This window comes from Oreochromis aureus, linkage group 11 (assembly GCF_013358895.1).
Source record: "Oreochromis aureus strain Israel breed Guangdong linkage group 11, ZZ_aureus, whole genome shotgun sequence".
NCBI lineage: Eukaryota > Metazoa > Chordata > Actinopteri > Cichliformes > Cichlidae > Oreochromis > Oreochromis aureus.
Genome location: NC_052952.1, coordinates 15,756,639 through 15,780,832, shown reverse-complemented (window position 1 = coordinate 15,780,832; position 24,194 = coordinate 15,756,639). Strand labels below are relative to the sequence as shown.

General features: G+C 38.1%; 1 protein-coding gene and 1 pseudogene across 1 annotated transcript; both read left to right on the top strand.

Annotated features, from left to right (window-relative positions):
* Positions 1-3,629: 3,629 nt before the first annotated feature.
* On the top strand, positions 3,630-6,397 carry LOC116322181 (chemokine-like receptor 1). Its single transcript, XM_039619305.1, has 2 exons — positions 3,630-3,639; positions 5,322-6,397. Exon 2 carries the CDS (start codon positions 5,336-5,338, stop codon positions 6,395-6,397), a length of 1,062 nt encoding a protein of 353 aa, XP_039475239.1. The 5' UTR covers positions 3,630-3,639; positions 5,322-5,335.
* Positions 6,398-15,418: 9,021 nt separating this feature from the next.
* LOC120442823 lies at positions 15,419-21,597 on the top strand (annotated as a pseudogene).
* Positions 21,598-24,194: the final 2,597 nt, after the last annotated feature.

The window sequence follows — 24,194 nt, the reverse complement described above, 5'->3', positions numbered from 1 at the left end:
GATTAACTTAAATCAATTACTTGCAAGGAAGTAAGGCAATTTATTTAAGTTGGACCTGCAGTCTCTTTTTTTTCATAAGATTAGTCCAAAGTTACAAAAGTGGACAATAGTGCTTACGTGTGGATGGTATAAAAAGTATCTTAAGGGAAGTCAAGAAAGACTCTTTGTTTGTTTGTTTGTTTAATAAAAAGTATTTATGTTAAATGAAGTCAAAGACTTTCTTTTTTTTATAAAAAGCATTTATGTGAAATGAAGTCAAGAAAGACTCTTATTTTTTATTTTGAAAAAAAAAGCATTTATGTGAAATTTATGTTAAGTGAAGCAACAAGACTGTCTTTATTTTCATACAAACAAGTATTTCTGTCAGGAAAAAAGTTTCAACTTCAACTTCAAATGTCAGGAGATATATTGTTGACATTACTGTTAAAATACACTTCCAATAAAGTGAGTATTGGCAAAACCGGTTGATGTTTTTATGTTGAGGCAGTGGGGAGTGTTATTGGCAGCTTCTGAAAGTAACTAATAAAGTAACTAGTAATCTAACTTAGTTACTTTAAAAATAAAATAATCAGTAAAGTAACTAAGTTACTTTTGGAAGGAGTAATCAGTAGTCCGTAATATATTACTTTTTCAAAGTAACTGTGGCAACACTGTCTACTACACAGGAAGTGGTTAAAACATCTGTCATTTGTAGAGCATAAATGTTTTTAGTAGACTTCGTATGTATTGGAGTTTGACTAAGCTGGCCTGAGCCAAAGCTTTTATCTGTTTGGCCTGGCACCAGGCCTGCAAATAAGTCATTTAGTATACATATGTATAAAAGGTCTGACTGCACAATAGATGTTGGCTAAAATAACAAAAACACAATATTATCTATTTGAAATTAAGTAGCTAACTAACATTAGGAAAGTGAAGTAGTTTCTTTCATACAAGTTTAATTTCCACCTGTCTCACTTTTTTTTATTAAACCCAAAGTTCACTTAACAGAGTGAACTCAGCGTCAGCTAGCAGCACTGGCACCTGGACACAGTGTGATTGATCCCTATGAATAACAGAGCCTAAACAAAGTTTTAGACGATTTGCCAGAAGCTTAGTAATCAGCTTATAGTCCACTGTCAATAAGGCTGCTTGCCTCCAGTTTTTAAGAGCCATTAGGTCTCCTTTCTTAGGTGGGAAGGTCAGAACAGCCCTCTTACAACTCAGTGGAAGTTCTCCAGTCCTAATGCACTCAAATATGACTCCTTTGCAGATCTTCTAAAATAAAGTCTCAAAAACTCAATCCTGGGAGCCTGCGCCATGGCCATCTGAGACAAAGCTTTTAGCAGTTCATCAGGAAGCACAGGTCCATCCAGGAAAGTCTTGTCAGAGTAAGAGATTTGAGGAATGTCTGACAGGAGAAAGTCACTGTCGCATTGTTCTGCTTTAAATAAATAATTCAAAGTAAAACTGAACCCTTTCCTCGCACATATCCTTTACATCTGCAATTATTCTCCCACTGGCAAGATTTAGGCAGTGCATAGTTTTCTGTCTTTTCAAGGACAAAGAAAAAGGAGCTGGACGTATCTATTCCTTTGAACATATTGGTTCTAGCTCTGGTGCATGCCCCTTTTGCTTCTTCCAGCAGGTGAACTCCCAGACTGTTGTGGAGCGTCAACAACTGCTGCCTTTTGTCATTGCAAGAGCCCCAACCCCTTCCCCCATAATTTATACTTCCAAGCCACTAATACTTTTTTCTAAATCAGCTCATACCCTCTTCAGCTCTGCAGAGGACAGAGCCGAATATTGCTGACAAAATAACCTATTCTGTACCTTCCCCACATCCCACCAAGCCCAGAAAGATACAAAGGCCTCCTTTTTCTGTTTCTGTACCTGCCAGTCTCTAAACCTAGACAAAAAGAGAGATTTTACAAATGCCTCACTTTGAAAATGCAATGTGCAGACCTATGGACTCTTGTTGATAGAACATAAAATCAAACAAAACCATATGATGGTCTGAAAAACCCAAGGGAGAAATTTCAGCCTTTTTTAGCATGAACAGAAAGATATATAAAAATGATCCAGCCTGGCTCCTGTCATCTCTCCTTCCCCAAGCCTGCACCATGATCGGAAGGTCGGGGGTTCAATTCCCCTGAACAGCTACCCTGAGGTACCCCTGAGCAAGGTACCATCCCTACACACTGCTCCCCGGGCGCCCAGTGGCTGCCCACTGTTTCACTGAGTGAATGGGTTAAATGCAGAGAGGAATTTCCCCATGGGGATCAATAAAGTATACATTATTATTATTATGTCAAACTTGTTTTATGTGGGTACATAGACCTGAATGTGTCAATAAGGCCTCAGACTCTCAGCATATTACCCAAGAGTCTTGCAGAAACTGGGTGTGGCTCAAAACCCCCATTCAATCCTGAGTGGCATTCACAGCACCAAAAGTTTATCTGAATCAACAAACTCTAACTTAGTACTAATCTGATTGAATAAGGCTGCTCCCACCCTATTAGGAGCATGAAGATTAACAAACAAAATCTCCTCTTACTATTAAAGATCTTCCCTTATATAGTTCTTTTACAGCTGTAGTGTTGAACTCCAAACCTTATTAATAATAATAATTTTTCCAGGAAATAATGAAAACAGAGAAAAATTTTCTTATTATTCATGTTCTTCAGGAAATAATTTTTTCCTCACAGTTGTTCTCTAACCCTGACACATCTAAGTCTGAAAGCTCCTCTTCCTCACAGCCTGTCATCCTCACTTCCTCCCTTTCTTCCTACTCCCCTGTCTGACCCCTCCCCTCTTTCATTAACGATTACCTTTTTCTGTAGATGAGGCGTTGTTATGTTTTGCTTTAAAAATATAAAGATATATAAGTCAGCATCGGTGATGACCCTAAACCCTAACAATAACCTTTATGTTTTGGAGAAAATGTCATTTTTGATGCATGTTAGTAGGAATCGTTACATTCTTTACAGACAACGCAACAATTTAGAAAAAGTAAAACTGAGCGTAGGGTTAGATTACTCAACAATGAAGGCTCAGAACTCACAGGCTTAAATATAATGTTTAAAGTAACTGTGGTTGTGAAAGCCACTTCTGGTGAAGCAGGGTGTGTAGGATGAACGTCATCCTGTGAGATCATAGAGTATTTTTAGAAATGTTGCATTAAAAACAAAAGCAAACTGACATTATTACGGGAAATCCTTCTCATCTGTCCAAATCTGGTTTTAATCTGTTTGCAAAGGTTTCTTTCAATAAATCTTTTTTTAAAAATCGGTTTAGCTTCAATCCTCACATTATGTTTCCACAAGAATCCAACCTTGATGCTGTTGATGTTTTAATCACATGTTACTTTCTGAAGACACACAAGGTGTTTTTTCAAACTTCTTTCACTACAGCCGTCTTACGGCTAATAAAGAGACTTCATTCAGATTACAAAACATGATGCTGACAGAAAACCCATACGGTAGCCACTCGAAAATACAGATGATCTCATTTTGGTTTCAGACTTCTTCTGAAAGCCAAATTCAGCAGTTTTTTTTCTCAGAATGGGTTGAACATACCTCCTTTATATTAATGTGTCAGAGTTTGACCAGTGACTCTTCTGGAGTGGATTCATCAACAACCAACAACAGAGCTTCACTAAAGGTAAATACATACATCTATAGACTACCAGCGATTCTTCATTATCTTGTTTTTATTTTGGTTCCACTCTGTCAGACATAGTGGATAGGCAACTTAACACCATTTGGTTTTTGTGATTTAGTGAAATCAAGTTGCTCAGCTACTTTTGAATCTATCACCTTCTCACCCAACTCGACACAGCCACTGTTAAAAATATGACGTAACTGCCTACAAATGCCATATTTTTGCACATATTCACATTAAAGTACAACAGACAGTGAATATTTTTTGTTAAATCACTCTGTGATTCTTAATTCTTTTAGCTAACTGAGCGCTGACTTCTCATGGTTGTCAGTCAACACAACGCAACAAAACTGACAAAGTGATAGGTGCTGCTTTATGAGTGATACATGCTGGCAGACAAAAAAATACAAAATGTCCATGACCTCATTTTCCTACACCTCTCACAGACTGATGACTTCATTACTCACATCCAGTTATAGTTGTATTCCAGTCATGTCCCTTAATTTTGATCGACTCAATGTTTTATTTCGTATATGTTAATAGGAATAATAAAGTAACAACAAATTTCCTCTTTTTAGAAACATAAATCATGAACCTGTCAAAACCAAACATAAAACTATCTAAACTACCTCTTTATATGAATTATCAGTCTGCAAAACAACAGCTGTGCATCAACAGGTGTTTATGCATAAGTAGTGTAACATATGATATAAATGTAGACCACAGTTAACCTGTGTATATAGGTCCAACACAACTTGAGCTTATTTGTCAAATACTCAAGTCATAAAAAAACAACACTACCTCCTTTAATCCCATATAATCGTTTAAAAATCAGTCTTCCTTGGTATAACATAATCAGCAAATATACAAATATGATATATAAATACAAAATTTATTATGCACACAATGCACATGAAATAATATATAATTTTTCAACCAAGACAAAACAAATTCGACATTCTGTGTGGAGTGTACAGTAGTCTTAATTTCATATATTAAAATTACCTTTCTGATAACTTTGCTGTTGTTAATTTTTATGTAATCTTATAAATTTGTTATCATCACTCTTTATTTCTTCCTTTTACTTGACTCATTACTACTGATGTCTAGAACTAATTCATTTTCTAAATCTGTCAATGAACTAGTGTTCATTACTGTTCATGGTCTTCTATCAAAAAATAATCTATACCACAGCAGCCAACTACAAATTTTTTCATATGTGCCGCTTTCATAGCCTTGATTACATCTGAGCTATCTGACTTACAAGTGACCCATCCATCCACCCATCCATCCATTCGCTTCCGCTTATCCTTTGGCACTGGAGCCTATCCCAGCTGTCATAGGGAGAGAGGCGGGGTACACCCTGGACAGGTCGCCAATCTGTCGCAGGGCAAACACACAGAGAAAGACAACTATTCGCACTCACATTCACTCCTGCTTTCACACCTATGGGCAATTTAGATTAATCAATTTAATAAATGACCCTTCACTGTCAAATGCAGTCAGTGTTTAATTGAAGCAGTTAGTGTTTAAGATTTATTTACAACTAACTAGACATTAAGTAGCAATTTAAAAAATAACTAAATATCATTGCGATTGCAATGCAATTAGTTATAATAGAAAGAAAAAATGAAAAATGGGTTTTACATAACGCATTGATCTTTTTTTTTATACCACTGCAGGTCCCAAGGCAGTGATGGAGATGACCACTAGATCTTTTCATCAATTCAACACAACCACTGCACCTGTTTACCAGTATGCTGAGTTGAGACATTCTCTCAACACTATGTCTGCCATTTTTCTCTCCCTGGTCTTTGTCCTCGGTGTGCTCGGGAATGGAGTTGTTATCTGGGTGACCGGGTTCAAGATGAAGAAAACTGTTAATGCAGTTTGGTTTCTCAACCTTGCTGTGGCCGACTTCTTCCTTTGTGCATTTCTTCCCATCCCCGTTACATACCTGTTAAAGTCTCATTGGCCTTTTGGCCAAGTCATGTGCAAGCTAAACACCACTTTACTCTTTCTAAACTTATTTGTTAGTGTCTACATTCTGGTGGTGATCAGTGTGGACAGGTGTGTGTCTGTGGTGTGGCCGGTCTGGGCTCACAACCACCGTAATGTACGTAAGGCATCCTATGTGAGTCTGTGTGTTTGGATGGTTAATCTGATATACAGCATTCAATGGTTTTTCTTTATGGAAACAAAGGAAATGAATGACACTAAAGCCAAAATCATCTGCTTCAACAAGTTTGCTCTTCATGATGACTTTAAACCATCATCTTTCATTCAGCTGGTATTAGTCACACGCTTTCTCCTGGGATTTGCAGTCCCCTTCTCTGCCATTGTCTCCTGTAATGCTGTCATAATTCATCGTCTGAGAAGAAGCAGCACTCTGGCCAGGCAATCAAGTCACACTTTTAAGATCATCACTGCCATAATCATTACTTTCTTTCTGTGCTGGGCTCCCATTCACATTATGGGTCTAATTCAACTTGACAAACACCGATCTGCTACTACAAGTGGAACATTAGAGTATGTCCTGGCTATCGGGATCCCTCTTGCCTACTGTTTGGCTTGTCTCAACAGCTGCTTGAATCCACTGCTGTATGTGTTCATGGGCCAGGATTTTAAGGATCAAGTCAACAAATCCATAAGCAACGTCTTGGAGACTGCCTTCCAGGAAGAAGTTCCTCGCTCTTATATCTATACAAATGTAACCACTCAGAACAATGAGAAGTCAGTGTCTGACGCACAGTTGTAACGCAATTAAAGGGACTAAGTAAAGCGCTATACAAATACAGGCCATTTACATTTCATGTGACATCATAAATATGTTTCATCCCCAGTTCAAAAGAAATGTAGATATTGTGAAATATATTTTTAAAGAGAAATGTTAAACTTATATTTTACTCAGAATGAAACATAAAAAAACATTTTGAGAAAGAACTCGTGAATTTGAAAACACATTTTTTTTTGTTTTGTTTTTTTTTTAAGTTGGGACAGGTTATGTTTACTATCGTTATTGTAATTTTCCACTTCTTTCTGTAACCATTATTTTCATTTTTCTATTAATAAACTATTTTTGACTATAGATGGATATATGTGGATGTAGACTTCACATCTTAATCACTACATGATTAGTGATAGTGATTACATGGCATTTTTTTTAGCTTTTTTTATTGTGACATCAATGTTCCTTTTTTCTTCAAAGCAATTATAAAGAAAAACATCAGGAATTAATATGTTTTACTGTATATTATTGTTTTACATGTCACTGCGTGTGTGTGTGTGTGTGTGTGTGTTGGTTGCTTGGTTTTGTGCAAAGTTGGGACTCATCCTGGATTCCTGTCCTTGGTCCCCATTTATCTGTAAGTGATCATGCACCTGTTCTTGGAGCAACTTCAGTGTTTGCCAGTAATGAGCAAAGCAAGGCTTTGTGAAAAAAATGACACATTCAAAGCCGTTATGCAACAGTTTCAAAACAATCTGAAACCAAGCTTGACAGTGACACCTACTGGCCACTTTTGCTATTGTCACATCTTGATAATACTCCCCTGTGAAATAATGATGCAGAATTCTCAAGAATGATTTATCATCATCATCATCAAATATACCAGAGAATCAACAATTATGATTAATGCATGTTTTGGAGAAATACCCATAAAAACAAGGAAGGAAAAATGCTGAGACTTAAAGAAAAGCTGTGACTGTAACACACACGTGTATTCTGGGATCTGGCAGCATATTGTATTGACTAGCAACTAGCTGTGTTTTTCGATAGCCCAGGACACAGCTGTGGACTTCTCAGTGTCAAGCAGTGTGCACACCCAGAAGTCCTGTACAATTCATAACTAAAATGGTATATTCAAAACAGATCAAACACAGCTGATCAAACACACAAACCCACACATGTGCAATAAGACTGCTATATGTGCAATTCTTCTTCTGACGAAGTTGTGTTTTTGTATTTTCCTACTCAGTTGTATATAGTATTTGTATTTCTATTTTATTCTATTGTACATAGTATTTTATTTTATTTTATTGCATTCCAGTGTTTTCTAATTTCTGCTACATAACTTTGCACTTTTGCTGTAACAAAACAAATTTCCCACCTGTGGGACTAATAAAGGCCATCTTATCTTATTCATCTTATCTTAGAAAATACTTGTGATTGGCTATCAGAGAGACCATGGTTTAAACTTTAGCCCTCCCTGGTTAGTCCTCCTTGTGGCCTTTCCGCATGGCAATCGTACCTGTCCTCCAGTCAGGGGTCTTGTGCTGTATGAGAAAAGTCTTCCCTAGTTCTGCAGCTGTTACAGATAGGTTTTATCTCTACATTTTTTCCTCTAGGGTGGGGTCAGCCTTAAAGTGTCTGTACCTTGCTGCGGTATCACAAATACAGGAACACCATCCTCCCATAACCCCCACACATTCCTAAGGCAGCTGCTCCTTGGTTATGCTCTGTGTTTGTCATGGTTGGCTGTGTGGCAGGCAGGCAGCAAAAAGGACCCAATATGCAGGACTCTCGGAGACAGGACTTAAACTGAAAACGCAGCTTTATTGCTGGAAAAACTCTCTCATAAAATAAAATTCACAAAAACAAATCTCAGAACAGAGGTGCTGGACAAACAGACGTAAAAAAAACCCCCACACACACAGCATATTGAGGGTACAACACAACAGAGAGCACAGGAAAACACAGGGCTTATATACACAGGGGAGTAATCAGGGAATGGGCAACAGGAGGGAGACACAGCTGGGAGAAATTAGGCTAACGAGACAGGGGAGAGGTAAAACTGAACACACTGACATGAGACATGAACTTTCAAAGTAAAACAGGAAATAAGAAACAATTCACAAAAACGCACACTTGACACTGAGAGAGACAGGGGCCGTTTCTCAATTCTCAAGTACGCGAGTACGTACTCGCGTTCTCAGCGAGTACGTACCGCCGAGAATGCGAGCACGGACTCGCGATATGTACAACTGGAACACCTGCGTACGTGATGATGTCACTGGTCCGGAGTTTTTACTGCCGTCCCCTCTTAATTTAACTGTGAGTAACATGTTATGAAGCTTAACTGTAATCACAGCCAAACCGGTTTACTCAGGAACAAATAAAACACTGAAATAAACCAAACATTAACATTTAGAGGTGATCTAAGTGACTTATATATCATTTTTAACCTCAGTAGTGAAACCTCTATTAATAAAAATAGTGTACATGTACATACGTGTACATACCTTAATAAAAACAAACAGGTGAGATGTTAGAACGCTTTTATGTCTATTTTAGTGGACACTCAATACTATAGACAGCTGCTGGGGTTTCTTTAACCTGAGTAGTGAGAAGACCACGACTGGGGGGGGGTGGGGGTTGAAAACTATGTGCTGGGAGTCCGCTGTTGAGTTTTGGACGAAATGCATTCTGGGATATTTAGTTGTACCAAGTCCACACCGATGCATGCTCGATGGCTGTGTCCCAATTCAGGGTATGCACGCTTGAAGTACGCATTTCAAGTGCGATTACGTCACCGCCACGCAACGACGGCTGTCCCAATTCAAAGTGTACTTCAAATGCATACTCCAAATGCGCCGTCGATTTCCCCAAATATCAAGCGTGGTCCGGTGCACGCTTCGTGGTCCCATATATCCCACAATCCATAGCGCGGCGGTGGGTGTGGATAATTTTGCCGCAAAATACGGCAGAAGGGAGCGGACAAAGAGTGAACTGTCAAAAGTAAGTACTGAATATGATGTCACTTATTTATGTGCGAATGTTTAAGAACATTAAAACATTACTGTTGGTCACATGTCGGCAAAGTTATGTGACATTAGCGATGTTTGTACTTTCAGCGGTAACTTGGTTTTAAAGCCTCTACTTCTAAATATGTATATAGTTGACCTTAATCTTACAGAGAATGTGATGATTTTATGGATAATTAAAGTCAGTCATATATCCACAAACACAACAAGCTGAAAGTCAGTGATGCTGCTCGGTTTGCAGTCCTGAATATGACGGCACAAGCAGGATTCACTGCACTGTTAATGTTAGCTATGTTATATTGCTGCCTCTGTTCGGTGGTGTCGAGCCAAACGGACTTTAACGTGTGTTTGAACGAGCTGACGGTTCACTCGTTAAGCTGAAAGAAAGATGCTTTAATCACAGGAGTCACACATGTGTCCACTGGACCATCTGGGAACTCTTCTTGTTTAGCACTCTTAATAACACAAACACTAAATCCTCCTTCTCTTGTGCTGTTTTGTAGCAGTGTATACACCTGAGACTGTCACCTGTCTGTCTGTCCTGCACTCTCTCTCTGTTTCTTTCTCTCTGATTGTGGAATAAAAGTATGAACATGTATTTATAAGTTACACTTGTGTTTGAATCCTGCAGCTTATCACACATTTGATTTCCATGTGTGACGACTGCAAGTGTCCAGAGTGAGGACAGACTGAGGGACCCACTGCTGCACATCATCTGTGAGGCTTTGCACCCCTGATGATCCACCAGAACAAACTCAGCAGTGTGTGAGGAAGAGGAGGAGGAAGAGCCAGCAGCAGCTGACAGATGGAGAGAATAGACAGACTGTTCCCTGTTTGTGAAGGACTGCTAGGAAAGTTTAACATAACTAATTGTCTGTCCTGAATCAGTCTTATTAGGTAATGTTCAAATAATGTTATCATCCCAGTGTTTTCAGTGTGGGAGAAAGTACTCAGGGCCTTCAAGTTACACACTATGAAAGGCAGCAACAAGTTTAATATTCAGAAACCTAAAGTATGTATCAGCAGCAGAATGGAGCTAAAAATAAATGTTTGTTTCAGTTCTATGAAGCTTTGAGTATTTTGGATTAGTAGTACTGCTGTGTTTGTTGCATCATATTGCTGTAATTGTTTATATGCTTTATATATTCTGAGGTAAGTTGATCTATAGTGTTACATCATATTCTATAAGGATGTTATGTGTTTGTTTACTTTCTGCCCAGTTTGACCCATTTAGCAGAAGTCAGCCTGTTTAAGGCTCTGATATCTATTCTGTATGACTTAAAGCAGTTATGACATGCTCTGATTTTCTCACCCAATAAAGGAATATTTAATATATCAGTCTGATCTTCATTCTATCAGAAACAGTTATCACAGCTCGTACATTTTCTTTTTACACATATATGTAAGCATTGAGCCAAATTTAGTAATGCCAACATATTGAAAGAACAATGTTTGTCTCTTATATATAATATATACACTGTCAGAGATACTTGTCTTTGAGTGAAGATTTAAGGTGATAGGACATATAATTAACTGCTACTTGCATCTTTGACCCAGAGTTCAAGCTCATATATATATATATATATATATATATATATATATATATATATATATATATATATACAGATATGACAATACATATAATATTGCCCATATTATATTAACATTACCACAGTGAGATGACTTTAGTCTCATGAATAACATTAGCTAATTATTATTTACTAACTAATCTTGAAATGACTGTTCAGTACAGAAATGAAGCCCAACTATCATATTTTACAGTCCCGTGGTCTCAACTAATCAAAGTGATGTCATGACAAAAATGAATGAACAACAAAACATTTTTCTCCTTCATTTCTGTCAAACAAAGCTGTGTGAAACATTTCTTGCGGTTGGTGTCATGGTTGCTAGGCAACCTGAACAGCGCGACGAAGGCTAGACCGTCCCATTTCACAAGCCTCTCACTTCCGCACTTCCCGTACGTAGTACACGTAGTGTGCGTACTTCAAGCGTGCACACTTTGGGCGTTTCTCAATATGCGTACTTGTGCGTACTTGCGTTCTCGTGTACTCGTGATACGTCATCAGTCAGAGACCAAGTACTGTTCCAATTCGAAGTACGCATCAAGCCGAGAACGCAAAATAGTCCCGGATGTGTTCTCGATCCGCCCTTTTTATCGAGCATGCATCGGCGTGGACTTGGGACAGCTATATATCCCAGAATGCATTTCGTCCAAAACTCAACAGCGGACTCCCGGCACATCGTTTTCAACCCCCGGCTCATGGACTTCTCACTACTAAGGTTAAAGAAACTCCAGCAGCTGTCTATAGTATTGAGTGTCCACTAGAATAGAAATAAAAGCGTTCTAACATCTCACCTGCTTGTTTTTATTAAGGTATGTACACGTATGTACATGCACACTATTTTTATTAATAGAGGTTTCACTACTGAGGTTAAAAATGATATATAAATCACTTAGATCACTTCTAAATGTTAATGTTTGGTTTATTTCAGTGTTTTATTTGTTCCTGAGTAAACCGGTTTGGCTGTGATTACAGTTAAGCTTCATAACATGTTATTCACAGTTAAAGTAGGAGGGGACGGCAGTAAAAACTCCGGACCTGTGACATCATCACGTACGCAGGTGTTCCAATTGTACATATCGTGAGTCCGTGCTCGCGTTCTCGGCGGGTACGTACTCCCGTGCGTTCTCGGCGAGTGCGTTCTCGGTGAGAACGCGAGTACGTACTCGCGTACTTGGGCATTGATAAACGGCCCCTGAATTGGGACACAGCCAATAAAACGGGCGGAGCGAGAACACATCCGGGACTTTTTCGCGTTCTCAGCTTGATGCGTACTTCCAACGACAGACCCCCAACTAACCAAACTACCGTACAGACTGAGGAGTGGACAGACGGATGAGAACTCACACACCATGAGAGAGAACACAACAAAGAACACTGAAAGAAAGACCAAATATACACCGGAAAAGAAATAAGGCACAGAGGACACACCTGGGGAACACAGCTAAAAAGAATCTAACCGACGAGACAGGGGAAGCAAAACTGAACATGATACACATGAGGCAGGAGACTATCAAAATATAACAGGAAACAACACACTCTGAGACTTAGATTGAGACATTTGAACTTGACACAGGAACTAGACTTAACATGAAAGAACAGAGAAACCAGACAGAACACAGAAAGCCCAGGCAAATACGGGATTATGACCAAGGAGACAACGTATAACAAAAAACAGAGACTAGATAGACAATAACAAGATATAATAATGACAAGACAAGACCAGGAAATGACTGTACGTGAAAGGGAACTAACGTAATAAAACAAGAACCAGGAACTTGAAATAACAAACTCCGATGCATTAGAGAATACAAAAGTAATACAAATAACAAATACAGAAATAAAACTGAAAATCTGTTGAATCCAAAATAATGAATCACAAAATCATAACAAACTTAGCAGCTTTGGTATATATTCTATATTACCAAATAATTTAAACTTATTTATGAATACTTGAAAAAATGTTTTTAGTTGTTTTTGTGAATAACATTTCTATTAATAACATATTTTTAGCTTAACTGCTTTCCCACTCATATTGTAGGTCTTCTGATTCTGATCACAACACATAAGGTGTTTCCACAGGTAGTTTTACACTTCCATGCAATGTCATGGAATTATTCCATGACATGAAAAAATACAAGAAGTGGACAGTTGACTTTTAGAGTAAGAAGTAGAGTTAAACAAGATTGCAAAACAGGATGTTGATAGACAGGAAAAACATTTTCATTCTTATTTCTGTTGCTCAATGCCCGATTTTCTTTTTTTGGCTGCTCCCTTTAGGCGTTGCCACAATGAATTGTCCACCTCCACCTCCTCTGCACTTGTTGAAACCATCTCAGCCTCACCTCCTTAACTTTATCTCCAAATCAGTAAGCCTTAGCCAACCTAACAACCTCTTCCTTTGAATACTTTTCTGTACTTCCACACCAGAGGATACATTAAATGCCTTGTTGTTTCTCTGCCCAATTCAATTATACTTTCCCAGAGATCTGGTTAAGTCTTTGCTTTATGCTTGATAACATTTAAAGACTTTTCATAGGTGGTGACTTTATAGAGGTAATTATTCTGTAACCCACGTCTGTAACCCAATTCAATGTGAATGCTCTTGAGTAAAAACAAGGAAAAAAAGAAAGAAACCCATTAGGAATGTAGGTACAATGAACTGAAAGGTTCATGTTTTTCAGTCTTTACCGTTTTATAATGCATGCCACTGACTGTGGAAATACCTTGGTTTTCCTCAGATTGTTTCATAACACAGCTGCCTTAGAGCACTGGTTCTCAAACTTGATTAAATATTATACCATGTTCTGATTGATGGATTTCTGAAAAAATTAAAACATACAGCTCTGCTATCACTTCCAACATAAATGAAGACAGGAAACTAAACAGCAGTGACGTTTGTAGGGTTACTGAAGTTGGACTAGCTGGTATATAATGATGTGCTATGTGGTGGCTAGTGTGTAGCTATTATGCTAACCATAGCTGTGTAAGCTATGGTTAGCATAATAGAAACACATTAGCACACTGAAGCTGGAGGATGAACGCTAACTTTTTTCCACTCGATAAAAGTTAATGCGAGGGTTTCCGATGGTTAGGGACAAATGCAATTGCATGATGTAAATGGACCAAACCTTAGTCAGGAGAACAACTGAGATAATCCATCCACAATATGAGGTTAGTAATTAATATACCTCAGCGAGGGCTGGGCTGTAGTTACATCGTAAGGTTTTAAAAACTGAACTTTAAAATGAATAGTGATGATAAAAACCAAGAGAGGCCGACAGTGATCACTGACCTTTTTTAGGGGCTTGTTCAGATTAAATAGAACAAAATACAAAGCATTAAAACATGTTAAAACACAACAGCCTTAATAAATGCAGAGTAGTTTTGACCCGGAAGCAGGGTTCATAGTCATCACTTAAAGACTGGATATGCCACCTGCTGTGAATGTTTTAATGAAGTACAGTTGTTATTATTATCACTTGTCACATCCTGTTTATGACAGTTTAAATAAATAACATTCATATAAGAAATAGAATTGTCTTGTGTGAACTGTATGTGGTGTTAAGTAGGCGTATACTACTGTACTTTAATGTCGGTCAGTGACGGACTGTTAGATCGACTGTGAAATTGGCACTAAAGGAAAACCACCATCATTTCATGCGGCTACCATATCGGCACCAGCTGTGGTCTCAAGGCTGGAGCTGAACATAACAAATTCTCACCCTGATAACAGACTGTGTTTACACTGTTCCTTCCCATGCTACGCATCCCCCATCCTGGATTCCAAACGCCTTCGAACGCTTACATCGGCTCACCTCTCACCCCCTTACCCACCCCAGTTGCTTGTCATGTGGTTTATGGTGTTGTGATGTGGATATGTTTGTGCTCTCTGTGCAGAGGAGTATTTTTGTTTTCTGTTCTGCCCAGCACGAGTAGAGGTCTCTTTTTTCCCTCCTCCACTTGCCCATTGTATTGTACATTTCATTGTTTTTTCCAAATTACTACCTGTCTCCGACCTGTCTTCCCACGTCATCTCTTTGCTATGTATGTATGGTCAGGGGGGTCCGATTTCACTGCAGGTGTAAACATTGCATGTGACAAATAAAAGGCTTGATTGATAAGGGTGGTACTTTAAGAGCCATATATTTTATGAGGTGGTACTCATTGTGAAAAGTTTGAGAACCACTGCCTTACAGAGTTAAGAAAAAAACTGGAGCAAAATGGCAAAATAAGGTAGTGATACTAAGGCCATACTGAAGACAATGCAACAATGCTGTCTCTCATTTTTTCTGTCTCTTTCATTTGTCTGCCAACTTTTGCAAACTTCCTGTGGATGTGCCTTGTTATGACTGTTGAAATACTGCCCGCAAATTAGTCTCAGTTATAATAACCTGTCAGAGTTTGATGAGGCATTCATCTGCAGAAGATTCTTCAACAACCAACAAGAGAGCTTTACTAAAGGTATGCAGTCTTTGTTTGCTGTTGTACAATTGTAGAAGGTTCTTTGCATAGTTATAACTTCTTTGACCTCTTTAGTCATCAATATGTGTTGACTAATACATCTAAACCAAACTGCAAGCAGACATAAATGTAAGCAGCCAAATGTAGCATGGTGCAAGCACTTAAGTAAATGCAGATGATTGTAATCCTCTGTCAGACCTACAGGTTAAGTAAAGGTTTTTTTCAATGAAGAAAAACAAGCTGTAATTTAATTTTTTTCACTTCCACTGACATAGTGTTGCTTAACCACTGCACAATGAGTATTAAAGTCCACCTTCTCACCCAACCCCAAACAGCCATCATGACCATTATGATTGATGAAATTGCCCAACTTTTAGTATATAAAATGGAAGATTACAGTAAACCTGTAATTGGATTGTCAACAACCCTTTAATAGTTGTTTTATTTAGTAAACTGAGAAATTACTAATCATGGTTCAATCAACAAGAGTGTCACAGCCCAGCGGCACGAGGAAAATGGGATGAACACAAGTGCAGGATCCAAACTGGAAGTGAGACAGTGAGTGAACAAAAGTTTATTTTTCCCCACAAGGTAAACACAAAAGCCAAATTTAAACGATGCCACCACACTAGTTGGCGTGCTGTCAAAACTAAGGCAACTAACTGAAAACTAGACAGCTCTAGAATACACCGGTACAGCTGTGGCTGTGGGGAGGTGGAAGCTGGGTCGGGAAAATAATATGAAGAAACCGGGGCAATGGTTTCAGGTGGAGGGGCCAGGTGGGGCGCAAGGCCCAGGTGAGCTCGGGGTCGAGGCGCGGGGAGGCAGGCAGGTGAGTGGCAAGCTAATGCTTTACCAGTAGCAGGTGACCCAGGTCCAGAAAAGCGGGGGATGACTGAGGCGAGAACCCCACTCCAGGAGCCAACTATGGGATAGCAGATACTCAGGCGATGACTAATTGAGTGCGCAGGTCTTATATGCTGCTGGAACAATTGCCCACAGGTGGTTGGCCAGGGAGGAGCAACTGATCTCCACCCAAAGGAGGAGGGCTGCTGTTGGAGAACTGCAGGGACCCACCCAGACCATGACAAAGAGGCTAACAAAACTGAAAAATATCACCTATAATTAAAATTATCTTTTTTAATTGAGCATATTAAGTTTAATTTTGAAAAGCAAATACACATAGTTTCGTCTAGGTTGTATTAATGTATGACAGTTTGTTCTGATATTCTTCTACTGCACATCGACCCACAGAAGAGCTATACATATTTTCTTCTTCTTTTTAAGCGTCTTATTGGATGACATTGGCGATTTTGGTCCTGCTAGATGCCCTCTCTCTCACATAGTCCAGCAAGTCATTTGGTGTTTTCTTCATTCAGTCTTGTATTCTTCCAGTGATGGTTTCTCGCCTTGTGCCTTGTTTTTGTTCCCTTCAATCTTTTCCAGATTTAATTCCAATTGACCTCTTCTCAGTACTTGTCCAGAGAGTCTTGCTTGTCTCTCTCTGATGTTTTATTTAATGATCTTTTGGTGTTTGTGCTTTTTAAAACCTCTTCATTTGTCAGTCTTTCTTTGCTTCCATACATGAAGATTGGTGTAATGTAGACATCTAGGACTCTCTTTCTTGTCTTGAAGGAAATTTGTCAATCGACTATAATCTTTGCAGAGGTAGCTTTCTTTCGTTTTGCAATCCAAATCTTGATTTTATGTAACAATCTTCACTGCTCACAGTAATACCCAAATATTTAGACTTATTGACTTGTTGTAGTGTGGAATTCTTTATTATGATGTTGCGCTACATTGTCTTTCTTTTTGGAAATGATCATTGTCTGAGTTTAGTTGAGATTCAAGAAAATGAATGTGGGAATAAATGTCCGTCCCACTTCTTCACTCTTCTTATATACAATAACTATTTGTTTTCTGTAAATGTTGAATTGATTACAGTGTCGTCTGCATATCTCAGGTTATTAATGAGGTGTCCATCAACCACAATGCCTGGCATTCCTTTAATCCCGCAAGATATAATCACTGTATAGAGGAAACAGATCAGCTGACAACACACACCTTTGCCGTGCACCACTTCTGAGTTTGACAAATTTCGAAACCAGAAGTGAAAATTTCTTTGTCACTTCTGAATGCAGCAGTTTGTTCCAAGTAAATGTCTTTCATAATTCTGAGGTCTTTTCTGCCATTGTTCAGAAATAATAATAGCTATTAGATTTTTATGACTGATAGTGCTGAAGGCTTTCATGTTATCAATAAAACATGACTACAGATATTTTTGAAGTTTAATTGCTCTTTCTGACGCTTCTCAATATAGCATTTGTTGTTGCATTCCACAAGTCTGCATCATTTTCCTTCTAATTCAGTTGCAATCAGTTCCAACAACAAAAATTTATACTTTTTTTTAGGATTTCAATTCAATTTTATTTATATAGCGCCAAATCACAACAAAAGTGGCCTCAAGGCGCTTTATATTGTACAGTAGATAGCACAATAATAAATACAGAGAAAAACCCAACAATCATATGACCCCCTATGAGCAAGCACTTTGGCGACAGTGGGAAGGAAAAACTCCCTTTTAACAGGAAGAAACCTCCGACAGAACCAGGCTCAGGGAGGGGCGGCCATCTGCTGCGACCGGTTGGGGTGAGAGAAGGAAAACAGGATGAAAGACATGCTGTGGAAGAGAGACAGAGATTAATAACAGATATGATTCGATGCAGAGGGTCTATTAACACATAGTGAGTGAGAAAGGTGACTGGAAGGGAAAAACTCAATGCATCATGGGAATCCCCGGCAGCCTACGTCTATTGCAGCATAACTGAGGGAGGATTCAGGGTCACCTGGTCCAGCCCTAACTATACGCTTTAGCAAAAAGGAAAGTTTTAAGCCTAATCTTGAAAGTAGAGATAGTGTCTGTCTCCCGAATCCAAACTGGAAGCTGGTTCCACAGAAGAGGGCCTGAAAACTGAAGGCTCTGCCTCCCATTCTACTTTTAAATACTCTAGGAACAACAAGTAAGCCTGCAGTGTGAGAGCGAAGTGCTCTAATAGGGTGATATGGTACTACAAGGTCATTAAGATAAGATGGGGCCTGATTATTTAAGACTTTGTATGTGAGGAGCAGGATTTTGAATTCAATTCTGGATTTAACAGGAAGCCAATGAAGGAAGCCAAAACAGGAGAAATATGCTCTCTCTTTCTAGTCCCTGTCAGTACCCTTGCTGCAGCATTTTGGATCAGCTGAAGGCTTTTCAGCGAGTTTTAGGACATCCTGATAATAAAGAATTACAGTAGTCCAGCCTGGAAGTAATAAATGCATGAACTAGTTTTTCAGCGTCACTCTGAGACAGGATATTTCTAATTTTAGAGATGTTATGCAAATGGAAGAAAGCAGTCTTACATATTTGTTTAATATGTGCATTGAAGGACATGTCCTGGTCAAAAATGACTCAAGGTTCCTCACAGCATTACTGGAGGCCAAGGTAATGCCATCCAGAGTAAGAATCTGGTTAGATACCATATTTCTAAGATTTTCAGGGCCGAGTACAATAACCTCAGTTTTATCTGAATTAAGAAGCAGAAAGTTAGCGGCCATCCAGGTCTTTATGTCTTTAAGACATTCCTGCAGTTTACTAATTGGTCTGTGATACCTGGCTTCATGGATAGATAGAGCTGCGTGTCATCTGCATAGCAGTGAAAATTTATGCTATGTCTTCTAATGATGCTGCCTAAGGGAAGCATGTATAATGTAAACAGAACTGGTCCTAGCACTGAACCCTGTGGAACACCATAGTTGACCTTAGTGTGTGAAGAGGACTCTCAATTTTCATGTACAAATTGGAGTCTATTAGATAGATATGATGCAAACCACTGCAGTGCAGTACCTGTAATACCTACAGCATGTTCTAATCGCTCTAATAGGATATTATGGTCAACAGTATCGAACGCAGCACTAAGGTCTAGCAGGACAAGCACAGAGATGAGTCCACTGTCAGAGGCCATAAGAAGATCATTTGTAACCTTCACTAAAGCTGTTTCTGTGCTGTGATGAGCTCTGAAACCTGACTGAAATGCTTCAAATAAGCCATTCCTCTGCAGATGATCTGTTAGCTGTTTGACAACTAACAAATTTTAAGAATAATAAGTTTTCTGAAGTTCTTGGTCATTTTCCTTTTTCATGTTTGCGTTCAATTGTTGGGAAATTACAGTGACATACTCTTTTAGTGTTGTAACTTCATTGCTGATTTGGACACTCTTCAGTTTCCTGATAACTGTGACTAGTACATGAACACATTATGCTCAGCAGCCAGTTAAGAATTTTCATATCAAATTGTGAATGTTGCTGGCACAGTAGTGCAATCATGAACTGAAGTAGCCATTAACACTGAATGGATGGATTATAATCTAATTTGAGCTGAAAACAGTGCTCTCAGCTACAAGTGATGACCTTCACTGCTAAATGCATTATATTTGCTGTTCATTTTGAGCATTTATTGTCTAAGTAACTATAAATTAAACATTAATTTAAGAGTAATGAATTTATATTTCTGTGCAATATGTGAAGACAGAATTATTATCAATATCAAAAATGACTTTGACATAAATTCATGTTTTTTTTCTATGCAGACCTGAACACAGTGATGGAGATGACCAACAACTCTTTCAATCAAATCAATACAATGGCTGCACCTGATAAAAATGACTCTGTGTATGGTGACAAGTATGATGGGCTGAAACAGTCTCTCAGCACAGTGTCTCTAATCCTTTATTCTGTGGCCTTTGTCCTCGGTGTGCTCGGGAATGGAGTGGTTATCTGGGTGACCGGGTTCAAAATGAAGAAAACTGTTAACACAGTTTGGTACCTCAATCTTGCTGTGGCTGACTTCCTCTTCACTGCATTTCTGCCCCTCAGTGTGACTTACCTAGCTTCAGGTTTCCACTGGCCTTTTGGCAAGTTCATGTGCAAGCTGAACAGCACCATCAGCTTTCTGAACATGTTTGCCAGTGTCTACATTCTGGTGGTGATCAGTGTGGACAGATGTGTGTCTGTGGTGTGGCCCATCTGGGCTCAGAACCACCGAAATGTACGCAGAGCATCCTATGTGAGTCTGTGTGTTTGGGTGGTGGCTTTGATTCTCAGTGCTCCATACTTCATCTTCAGGGACACTGCGAAAAGGTCTGAAAACCAAATCCTCTGTTTCAGCAACTATGCTCTTTCTGATAACTATACAGCACCATCTGTAATTCAGTTAAACAAATTTCGTCATCTAGCCATGACTATCACTGTCTCTTCCTGGGATTTGCAGTTCCTTCACTGTCATTGTCTCCTGTTATGCTGTCATCATCCATCATCTGAGGAGAAACCGCACCATGGCCAGCCAATCAACACGCACGCTTAAAATTGTCACTGCTGTTATTGTCACTTTTTTCCTGTGTTGGGCTCCCTTTTACATAATTGGCGTAATTGAACTAGTGAAATTCACGTCTGCTACTCAAAACAAAACATTAGACCTTGTCACACATGTCGGGATGCCTCTGGCCACCAGTCTGGCCTTTCTCAACAGCTGCTTCAATCCACTGCTGTATGTGTTCATGGGCCATGATTTTAAGGACAAAGTCCGCAAATCTATCCGAAATGCTTTGGAGACTGTCTTCCAGGAAGAGGAGACACGCACTCGCACTTACACAGGGTCAGTGGTCACCAGTCAAAGCAAAAATAGCTCAGATTTGAATACTGAGGTATAAGAAACCAAATAATTAAACTGTAAATGGCAGACAATTGTGACATCTTAAAATGATTCTAAATGTTTAAAAAAATATCTCAAAATGCTTTGGGGCTTTTTTACTAGCCATAGCATTAATCTGATACATGACTGGTGTATGTGTTTGAATCAGAGCAGTGTATTCAGCTTGCTTTTTTTTTATAGAACTAAAAGCAGTTATACAATGCCACTTTCTTGAGAAAAGAATCAATCATTGTTTTCAAAATCAGGATTACATTTCTTTCTGATTGAGGCTGTGTTACACAACCAGTAACATGTGGTTTACATTTGGATACATGACAGTTTCCACAGCTGAAGATATGATTTAAGTTAGCAAGTTAAATGTTCCAAGTATAACTAATTTTCATTTTCATTAAATAAATCAGCCTGTAATGTTCATGAAATGTATTTATTTCTTTAACATTCATTTATTTGTTTAACAATGAAGTCTGTGATATTTCTTGTTAATATATATGACAACAGTGGTATAATCGGAGGTGGCCAAAGTACAGACATTCTGTACTTAAACAGAAGTACATATACTTCTGCTAAATAATAAAAGTTAAAGTTAATAAAAGTTGAAATACTGAATCAACTTCTATAATCAAGTAAAAGAGAAAAGGTACCGGCTTCTTACTAAGTGTAAGAAAATGATAACAAGTGGTTTACATTTGGATACATGACAGTTAAACTTTGAAGGAAAATTTAACCATGCAAAGGTAACTGAAACTTTTGCTATATTAATATTGCAATAAAGTAATATTAGTACATGAAAATGCTAATTTTTCAAATCTAAATTCTAACTCTAACAAATGTACTCACCTTGAATCTGTTATTTAGGACACAGGCAGTGAAAGGGAACACAATGTTAGTATACTTATTTTGTTTTGCAGGACATTTTGCTTTAAATCAAACTTCTCTTCTTCCTCTCTTGTCTTTCTTACATAAGCCATTCCTGTAAATTCCACTGTAAACAAACAGTTTGTGTTTGGTAATGTTTGTTAAGCCGATAAAAGTGTTGCATTTGAAATTGTGCGATAGTTTAAAAACGTTACTTCCTCTATGCGTGCTTCTGTTCTGTAGCTCTTTAGCACTAGTTAAATGCTATAAAGTATGGAGGCCACAACTTAAGGACACTTGTACTCGCTCTGCCCACTTTAACCCCAGGGTACGAATGCTATAAATGACAATCCTGTAGCAAAAGTAATGAGCCTGTAGTTAAAACGTAGTAGAAGGAGTAGAGAGTACAGATATTTGTGTAAAAATGTAGTAAAAGTAAAATATAAAAAATAAATATTGAAGTACAGACACCTGAAAATTCTACTTAAATAAATACAAAATATTTGTACTTCATTACTTACATTAATTAATTTTCATAATTTATTATTTACAACAGAGTGTAAAATATGAGTTTATAATGTTTATAAGATGTGTTTACCCTGTGAAAAAAAATAGGTTCCCACACATAGTTGCCATTAGATTCATGAAACATTTGCTTTGGACAGGTTTGTTCTTACCACCATGCAGATCTGAGCCAATTGAATCATCTTAAATCATTAAACAAACTGAAAAGTTTCACCTTGGAAGCGTCTTATCTGTCAGCCTAAGATGAGGAACTTAAGGCAATTGTTAAGTAATATCCAGCCCTGCAAGTTTCCTCTATGAAATGAAAATGTAAGTGTACATACACAAAATGAGTCAAAACTGATCTAAATGTCATCATAATGACGTCCAATCCAAATCTAAAATAAATATGAGGAAATATTTAAAGTGCATACGTTTTTTTCATATTTTGTTACTCAGCCAATGTTTGAGGGATTACTTTGTTTCTTCATCAATTGACCAGTACAAAAATAAACCAAAAAAAAAGATTACTTTATCACAACTCTAGGCAATATAGACCTATACAGTTGATATGTGGAATTTACCTCTGTTAGAGCACATTAATAAATAAAAGGGTTCATCTTTTTTTGACAAAATGCAATTAAAAAAAGATCATATCTGAGATATGGGTGGAAAAAATTCATATCAGTCGGTATAGCTCAGCCCCACCAAACAAAAAGCTTTTGTTTTTGTAATTTGTGGATGTAAATCATTCTGTTATTATGAGTCACACCACCAAATCATGTTAACATTAAAATATGAACTAATTGGTATTCCAGCAGTCTGACATGCTGCCTGTTAATATGCATGACAATTATTATGAGGTTACTGTGCTTAGAGTAGCAGCTGTTTTTTTTATATATATATATATATAATTTTACTTTTTGTAAACTTTTTATATGAATGAACTTCTTTATGAAAGCTCAATTCTAAATAAACATGTTATGGATCTTTTTCATTTTCTTAGCAACCCAATATCACCACACCATAAATTCACAAAACAACTGGTTTTCCTCTGTTGCACATTAATAAATGAAGTAATGTAGTATTAGGCTCTTTAAACCTAGCTGATGTTGTCACAAATCAAATACCCACAACTGATCACATGTATAAAGGATGTATAAAGCATCACCATCACATTATTTATCATTATGAAATGCCCAACAACTCAACACACACATAGAATTAACCACTAGTATTATCTCCATCTTAACAAGTAGAGGGAGCTGTTTAAATACCAAACACAGTCTTGAAAAGAAAAATTATAGTGTGCCAACACTGCTGCATATTGTGATGATGAGAGATGATGAGATGAGATAGCCTTTATTTGTCAGTTGCAGGTCTTTTGCCCGCAACCGAGATGACAGACCTTGCCGACCGTACATACAATACACAAACATCACATTGGGGAGACAGGTCAGGCTAGGTAGCGAGGAAAAAAACATCGAAAAACACAAAAGGATAATACAGGAATGCACAGATATCAACACACCATAGCGCAATAAACACAGACAAGCAACATGGGAAAGAGTTCCAGTGTGTACATCTGATCTGGGACCGCTGCAATATTCGACTGCGCCTCCAACTGACCCGAT